This window comes from Otolemur garnettii, unplaced genomic scaffold (genome assembly GCF_000181295.1).
Source record: "Otolemur garnettii isolate 467f Iridium unplaced genomic scaffold, OtoGar3 scaffold00058, whole genome shotgun sequence".
NCBI lineage: Eukaryota > Metazoa > Chordata > Mammalia > Primates > Galagidae > Otolemur > Otolemur garnettii.
The window spans coordinates 10,314,570-10,323,861 of NW_003852453.1; the positions used below are offsets into that span (position 1 = coordinate 10,314,570).

The 9,292-nt window shown below is 43.8% G+C and overlaps 1 protein-coding gene across 1 annotated transcript in view; it reads right to left on the reverse strand.

Moving 5' to 3' along the window:
- CFAP20 (cilia and flagella associated protein 20) overlaps positions 1-2,272 on the reverse strand; it is a 15,875-nt gene extending 13,603 nt beyond the window's left edge. Inside the window, exon 1 of the mRNA XM_012806816.1 lies at positions 1,920-2,272. Coding sequence (XP_012662270.1) covers positions 1,920-2,003 — 84 coding nt within the window. The 5' untranslated portion in view covers positions 2,004-2,272. The remainder of the gene's footprint in view (positions 1-1,919) is intronic.
- Positions 2,273-9,292: the final 7,020 nt, after the last annotated feature.

Genomic DNA, 9,292 nt, shown 5'->3' on the forward strand with positions numbered 1-9,292 from the left:
TGTTTGGCGGGCCTGGGCTGGGGATTTGAACCCGCCACCTTAGGTGTATGTGGCTGGCGCCTTAGCCGCTTGAGCCACAGGCGCCGAGCCCATACCAGAAATTCTAAGGTCTCCTCACCACTGCATTTTTTTAGTGTTAGATCTCTGACTTGCTCTGAAAACCTCTTGCCCTAAGTCAAGTCCTAGTCTTTCTTTCTTTCTTTCTTTTTTTATTGTTGGGGATTCATTGAGGGTACACAAAAACAGATTACATTGATTGAGTTTGTTAGATAAGGACCCTCTTGTATTTGTGTCCCGCTCCCCAAAAGTGAGCCCTGTACCTTGACCCCTCACGCCCTCCCTCCTTCCCTTTCTCAGATCTATTTCAATTGACTTATATCAGTACTTTTGTTAAAATTCAGTTTCCAAGTTCCACTGGCACACAGGCCACCCTTTCCAGGTCTTCTGACAGCCCATAACTAAGTCAAGCCACAGCCAGGAGCCAATATCCTTACATTCCCAAAGGTGCAAATTCAGAGTTTGCGATGCTTTATTCCATTGCAAACAAAACCAAGGAACTGAATGAAAACTTTAGTAATGCAGGAAAAATGTTAAGCAACTGCTTTCCTACATAATACTTTTGGCAATAGCTCTAGCTTGTGGATAGCATCATCTGAAAGAGAAGAGATCTTTCAAAAACGCAAAAGTCCAGCCTCATTATATTCAGAACGTTCAACTGTCTGATGAATGACACTGTGAACACACCACACTCAAAGGTGCTCTCAGAATGTAGAAATCCTGGGTACTGAAAAGCAGGCTGCCAGTGTTCTCCCCCAACCTCTACGTGGCCCAAAGCTCTCATCTATGGATTAGGAAAGACAGAAGTTGTTCTGAAACCCAAAATTCTTGGCTTCATTACCAATAAATCCAGCTTAAATTACTCCACATGCATCTCTATAAAAACACCATTTAGGATACCATCTCTCTCCATTCTCCCCAAAGCAGGACATAGCTAAGGATATTCCCTACAGCACCTTGTTACACATTGGAGTGCCTACCTTAAATTATATTCAAAAATTGGTACCGCTGACTACCTGGGATCTGCACGAGGATAGAAATACCAAAGAAATAAAATGCAGACCAACGCACAGACAGGTAGCTGTTACTTAACATTTCCAAAAAGTAGATAGGGTCATTATCTCCTGTTGTCAAACTATCAGCTGGTAGATGTTTCAATAAAGACACTGTATATGGCTCCGAGATTATTAATTCAGACAAGACTTCATCACCATTTTGCGGTTTTCCTGATAGAGAAATCAGGCTAATGGGCAAGTAAAGACTCCAACTCCCACTAGGTAGAGAAGGCGTCAAAGGCCACCGAATTCTGGTTTATTTGGGATGAGTGAGAAGAAGGGGGCAAATGAATGAAACCCAAGCGTCATTGGCTTCGCTGGAGCCTTTCTGGCTATGCCTCTATGAGAGTGCCTGAACAAAGGCTCTGTGTCTAGTGCCCAGGACAGTGCCTGGCACAAAACTGGGTATTTGTGGAATCTGTGAACAGCAGTTCCTTTCATCTGTATGTCCCCAAAGCTCCCTCACATAAGTTTATGTCTTTCATGCTATGAGATGAGCACTATCAAGGGAAATGGTGGCTCAAAAGAACTGACCAAGTCTGCGGCGCGGGATCGCGGTACCAACCACACCACAGCCACAGGACACTTACCCCAGCCACGCCCACTACAAATGCAGCCCCAACCCCCGCACTGCTCACACGACGCGCCCGCCTGGCGCCTCAGTCCCGCAGGGTAGCGACAAGGCACAGCAGCGGCCTCCCAGCCTCTCCCAGGCCCCAAAGCGACACGACTATTCCCCGTCCCCAACCCCCAGACGACAAGGAAGCGCAGCCCCTGCACCCCGCCCCACGGCCACCCCCAGCCAACCTTTTTGTCCCAAATTTGCAGGGGCTTGCTGCCGATGCTGTAGAGGATGGAGAGGAAGCCGCTCTGGAAAGTGTTTTTGAACATCACGCCGGCGGCCTTCTCCGCTGCCGCCCCAGAGCCGACTTAGGCCCCGGAGAAGATACGAACACTGAGTGGCGAAGGCAAAGGAGGGGGTCGGCCCTAGTCTGAAGAAGAGTAGCTGAACTTCTGACTTCCCGTCCTGCACTCCTGACGGCGGGACAGATAGACAGGAGGGCTATGTCCGCCAAATCGAGCAGCAAAAAAGACACCTGAGTACAGAAACCACAGCAACTGCCGCCCGCGCCCGTCTCTCCGCCTTAAATGGAGGCGGAAGGCCGCCTGCTGCTTAACACGAATCCATCCGCCCATATGGGCCCGCCCCCCTGGGAGCGCGAAACCAATCCCGCCACAAGGATTAGGGCTTCCGGTTCTTTCCGCTCACAGATCCCGCCCCCTTGATCTCCCCTTTGTGAAAAGAACTCTGTTGCCTAGGGACTATTTTTTCATCGTTGTCCGAGAGCTGCTATTTTGGACTGCGGAAGGAGATAAAGAGATTATAGATATGTGTTAGCGCTTGCGTGGTGTCATGGAAACGGGGAGGGATGAGAAGGGGGTGTGTGTAGACCAGGCCCCGCCCCCTGGAGGGAAAGGCGGAGTTAGGATCCCTAAAGAAAAGAGGAGGGCACGGGAAGTGGCCCTTTACTGAGGCGGTACCTTACCTGGTGTCCTGCAAACGCCAAATAAATTCTTGTTTATAAGCAAAGTTATAGCAAGCTAACCAATATTGAGCGCTAATGGTGTTAAGCGCCTAATATGTTAACATATCACTGACTTTAATATAGGATCTTAACATATGAGATGCTGTCAAAGCCATACTATGAGGAAAGTTTACCACCTTCAGTGCATTAATTGGAAAACAAAAAAAGCCTGAACATTAATATAAACGCAGAAATTAATCAAATTAAACAAAAAAAGTTGAGTAGGTTGAGTTGAACCAACAGGTCCTTTTTAAAAATATCAATTACCCACCAGAATGTTTATTGCAGCCCAACTCATAATTGCTAAGACATGGAAACAGCCTAAGTGCCCATCGACCCAGGAATGGATTAACAAATTGTGGTATATGTACACTACGGAATACTATGCAGCTGTAAAAAAAAAAAAGATGGAGACTTCACATCTTTTATGTTTACCTGGATGGAGCTGGAACATAATCTTGGAATCTCAAGAATGGAAAAAAAAGTATCCAGTGTACTGAATACTATTATGAAATTAATATATAATCACCTACACACTCATATTAATGGCAAAACATAACTATAGTCCAGAAAGTAGAAGGGAAGAGGAGAGAGAGGGGAGAGGAGGGGGGATATGGGAGGAGGGAGGGTATTTGGGGGGACCTCACCTAATGTGCATGATACAATGGTACATTTCAAAACTGTTAAGAAATGAGTATAACTGTGATGGATGTGTTACTTAGTTCAATGTAAACATTTCATCTTGTATATCGAAGTAGTACCCTGTACCCCATAAATGCATCAATGTACAATGATTTAATAAAAATGAATTAATTTTAAAAATTAATTAAAAAATTAAAAAAAATCAATTACCATGTAATACCTAGAACATTTTGGAAAAGAAATAAAATAAGCTATGGTATTTCAAGTGTGGAAATCCCAAACGTTGGAGACACCGATCAGTCACTGAGCATCTCCAGACATATTATAGTGTGTGCCTCGGCCTGTGTTAGGTTTTATGACTGACAGAAAGGAGCTTGCAGCTGACATCGTCATCATCATATCAGTTTTTATCCATTACAGCAGTAAATTGAGCATTTACTATGTGTTAGGCAATATATAAAATACTTTAGCCTGTATCAACTCATTAAATCCTCATATCAACCCTCTGGATAATCCAGTCAGAATTTTTGAACAGAAGGGGAAAATACATGAATCTTACTGCAGTAGAAAGTCAAACCTTGGGGTGGCGCCTGTGGGTCAGTGGGTAGGACACTGGCCCAGCTCGGCCAAACTGCAACAAAAAATAGTCGGGCATTGTGGTGGGCACCTGTAGTCTCAGCTACTTGGGAGGCTGAGGCAAGAGAATCACCTAAGCCCAAGAGCTGGAGGTTGCTGTGAGCTGTGATGCCATAGCACTCTACTGAGGGTGACAAAGTGAGACTCTGTCTCTAACAACAACAACAACAAAAAGTCAATTGTGGGCTCTGCGTCTGTGGCTCAAGCGGCTAAGGCGCCAGCCACATACACCTGAGCTGGCTGGTTCAAATCCAGTCTGGGCCTGCCAAACAATGACGGCTGCAACCAAAAAATAGCTAGGCATTGTGGCAGGTGCCTGTGGTCCCAGCTATTTGGGAGGCAGAGGCAAGAGAATTGCTTGAGCCCAGGAGTTGGAGGTTGCTGTGAGTTGTGATGGCACAGTACTCTACCCAGGGCACCAGCTTGAGGCTCTGTCTCAAAAAAAAGAAAAGAAAAGAAAAGTCAATTGTGCTGGGTACAGGTTGCTCACACCTGTAATCCTAGCTCTCTGAGAGTCTGAGGTGGGTGGATACCTTGAGCTCAGGAGTTCAAGACCAGCCTGAGCAAAATCAAGACCCTATCTCTACTAAAAATAGAAGAACTGTGGCAAGAGGATCACTTGAGCCCAAGAGTTAGTTTGCTGTGAGCTATGATATCATAGCACTCTACCCAGGGTGACAGCTTGAGACTCTAAATAAATAAATAAATAAATAAATATACTTTAGGCAGGTGAACAATTTATTCCTTATTAAATTGTTCAAAACATCCTAGGAAAAATTTCAGTTAAGAGAGAAGACACAATATTAAGAATAGCTATAGAAGAGTTATTATGGTTATTCAAATATTCACTTTACCAGTTTGAAAATCTATACAACATTATTTTCTAGGAAAAAATTACCAATATTGGGTCTAGAAGTAGAAAACCACATAAAATAATCACAGAAGAAAATGAAGATAACTACTGATCTCCTTCAGATGGATCTGAGTCCAATTATTTTATGTGAGCTTACTTTTTTCTCATTAATGCAATATAGGTTTACTAAGGAAACTATGAAAAATAACATTACAGGCCAGGTGCGGTGGCCCACACCTATAAATCCTAGCTTTCTGGGAGGCCACGGCAGGTAGATCACTTGAGCTCAGGAGTTGGAGACCAGCCTGCACAAGAGCGAGACCTGGTCTATTTTGTGGCAGGTGCCTGTACTCCTAGCTACTTGAGAGGTTGAGGCAAAAGGATCTCTTGAGCCCAATGGTCTGAGGTTGCTGTGAGCTCTAATGATGCCACAACACTCTATTCAGGGTGGTAGAGCAAGATTCTGTATCAAAACAATTTTTTCTTTTGGCCCCCAAATAAACCTGTAGTAACTTGTTATTACGTGTTTGAACAGGAATTAGATTGAGGCAGTAAGAATAAGACATTAATTCGAAAAGAGACCCTACCAGAGCAACATGGATTCTGCTAAAATTGAAGAGAAAACATCAATTTTTATGGTGACACTTGGGTGGACGAATGGTGAAAACACTGATGCTTTACAAAAAGTGGTAACAGTTAATGAAAAAAAAAAAGTGGTAACAGTGTCTCCAGGAAATCAGCAGTTTACAAATGGATAACTTGTTTAAAGAAGGGATGACATGATGTTGAAGATTAAGCCCACAGTGGTAGACCCTCCACATCATTTTGTGAGGATAAAATTAATCTTGTTCATGTCCTCATTGAAGAAGACCAATGATGAACAGCAGAACAAAAGTTAACACTATAGGCTGGGTGTGGTGGCTTACGCTTGTAATCCTAGCACTCCAGGAGTGGATTGCTTGAGCTCAGGAGTTTGAGACCAGCCTGAGCAAGAGACTCTATCTCTAAAAAATAGCTGCATCCACCCAGCCAAGGTGGGTGGATTGTTTGAGGTCAGGAGTTTGAGACTAGCCTGAGCAAGAGTGAGAGACCCCATCTCTAAAAAATAGCTGCATGTTGTAGCGGGCATCTGTAGTCCCAGCTACTCAGGAGGCTGAATCAAGAGGATCTATTGAGCCCAGGAGTCTGAGGTTGCTGTGAGCTATGACACCATGGCACTCTCCCAGGGGCAACAAAATGAGACTCTGTCTCAAAAAAAAAAAAAATAAATAAAATAAAAGAGCTAACACTGCAGACATTGGAATTGTTTTAGCTTACACAATCCTGGCTGAAAAGTTAAAATTGATCAAACTTTCCACTTGATGGGTATCAAAACTGTTGTATCCAGATTGACTGTATTCAGCAGTCAGGACTCAAACCGGGACTGTGAGGTGGAGACCTAATGATTTACCATCAACAGTCTTGCAGTATAGCAGGATGAGCAGGAGCATTGTCATAGTGGACAAGGACTCTGGGGAAGCTTTCCTGACTATTTTTCTGCCAAAGCTTTGGATAACTTCCTCAAAACACTCTCACAATAAGCAGGTATTATCCTCCTATAGCCTTCAGAGAGCCAACAAGCAAATTGTTTTGAGCATTGTAGAAAACTGTTGCCATGACCTTGGCTCAGTCCACTTTTGCTTTGACTGGAACACCTCTTGGTAGCCTAAGCTTTGATTGTGCTCTGTCTTCAGAATTGTTCTGGTAAGGCCATGTTTCACCTTCTGTTACAATTCCTCAAAGAAATGCTTTAAGATCTTGATCCCAAAAGGTAAGGTATTGAAGATGAGGACCAAGGGAACCAGTGAAGGCTTATTTGATTTTGGTACGGATCAGTCAGGCAGTTGTGCTGTTTTGCACAACTTTTAACTGCCTGATTGATTTGTACCAAATGAGCTTCTACACCCACTACCCAGATTGCAGTCACTTTATTGCCCAATTGGATTTCCCTTTAATATACTACTTTTTTTTTTTTTTTTTTGAGACAGATCCTCAAGCTATCCCCCTGTGTAGAGTGCCATGGCTTCACAGCTCAGAGCAACCTCCAACTCCTGGGCTCAAGCGAGTCTCCTGCCTCTGCCTCCCAAGTAGCTGGGACTACAGGTACCCGCCACAACGCCTGGCCATTTTTTGGTTGCAGCCATCATTGTTGTTTGGCGGGCCCGGGCTGGGGATTCGAACCCACCACCTTAGGTGTATGTGGCTGGCGCCTTAGCCGCTAGAGCCACAGGTGCCAAGCCTAATATACTACTTTTATTTGACTACTCCATTCTACTTGTGAGGGACAGTATGTGTGAGGTGGTTTTGAGAATCCCATTCCTATAAGAGGCTTAGTTTATTCACTTACCATTTGAGTAGAACCATCATAGAAGCAGTACCCAGCCCTGTGCCTGACCCAGAATCTCTGACCATTACCATTATCACAGTCCTGAGTTAAGGCAGAGTGTGTCACCTTGGTGGGGTGTCAAAACACATAGAGATTATGGCAAGTAAACTCATGATCTCAGTAATCCATGTCAAATTGGGGAATACGTTTCTGATTATGGTGATATATATTGTGAAGATATTTGAAATATTTAAGAGGACCTAATATATTAGATGCTCTGATGCTTTGAATTTAGTTTGAAATGCTTAAAGGAATTTGAAATTAGACCTATGATTTTAATTTAAAGATGTATGAAGAAAATCAAGCTTGTAAACAATGACTGTTTAAGAGATTTTAATTTATTGTATTTAAGAGTTTAAACTTAGGTTTGTTGGTATTTGAACACTTAGGAAGATTTCATCAGATTTTAGGTCTTTCATAATAGCTATTAAAAGTGTGCAAATAAAACAGATTTAACAGGTGACTGAGTTTGAAATGTCTCAGGAAACTCGGTGAAGTGTGCAAACGATGTTTTGGATTTAATCCATTAAGTTTTCAATTAATTGAATATCAAAGATTAAGTAAAATTGTTCATATTTATATACAAAATCAACTAGTTTGTAGCTATAACAAGATTTGTAAATTGATCTTAAAGACACAAGACAAATTAGACTTTTTTTTTTTTTTGAGACAGAGCCTCAAGCTATCACCCTGGGTAGAGTTCTGTGGTATCACAGCTCACAGCAACCTCCAACTCCTGGGCTCAAGCAATTCTCCTGCCTCTTCCTCCCAAGTAGCTGGGATTACAGGCGCCCGCCACAATGCCTGGCTATTTTTGGTTGCAGCTGTCATTGTTGTTTGGCAGGCCTGGGCAGGATACAAACCCACCACTTCAGGTGTATGTGGCTGGTGCCAAGCCAAAAAATTAGACTTTTAAGGTATAGTTTTAATGGCCATGAAATTGTTTAAGATAACCAGTAATTAAGCATCCCTTCCAGTGCACCAAAGCCCTGCTCAGATTCTAACACCCAATGGACAGTGTCTGTTAATGGGAGTCTAAACCCAGAAGTTCCCTCAGAGCACATGCCCTTGAGACATGCAAGGAACTTGGTAGACACTGGAAGATAGTTTATTCTCCACCTCTCCTTGCTGATAGGGATGGGGAGTAGAGCACTGAGGCGAGGGGGTCTTAGCTGGGAGTAAAGATGGAAGAGTGTCCTGAAAGACTGGAGTGTTCTGCTGGCAGATGAAGGACAAGTGCATCCAGCCCAGCAGTTACATCCACAGACCACTGGCCTGATGATCAGCAGAGGCAATGGTAGGCAAAGCTCCTGTCAATCTGAGGGGGAAGTCCAAAAGTGACTCTGCCAGGCTCCTGCACATTGTTTTGTTTTGTTTTTGGCCAGGGCCGGGTTTGAACCCACCACCTCCAGTATATGGGGCCAGCGCCCTACTCCTTTGAGCCACAGGTGCCGCCCTGCACATTATATTTTTAAATGCACTTCTAAATTTACATACAGTAGAATGAACTCTTTTTGGTGTATAGTTTTGACAAAGACGCCAAGTCATATAACCATTATGACATTTAGGACACAGAACAATTCCATGCCCCCTCCCCCACCCCCCCATCCCACCAGAATCACCTCATACTAATCTTTGAAGTCATCCTTAACCCATGGCAACCGCGGGTGTGTTCCCCAATCATTCAGTATATAGCATTTTGAGCCTGGCTCCTTTACTTAGCAGAACGTATTTGAGACCACATTATTTTAATACCATGTAGAGTAATATTCTGAAAATGTTGCTTATCCATTTTGCCACCCAGGCCCCTCCAACCGTAACTATTTAAAAATATTAGCTGGCCCTCAGCATGCTTACTTTTGAAAGCTTTCCCATGACACTTAGAACACATTAAAATGCAACTATTTGGCTCGGCGCCTATAGCTCAACCGGCTAAGGCGCCTGCCACGTACACCTAAGGTGGTGGGTTCGAATCCCCAGCCCGGACCCGCCAAAGAACAATGACGGCTGCAACCAAAAAATAGCCGGGCGTTGTGGC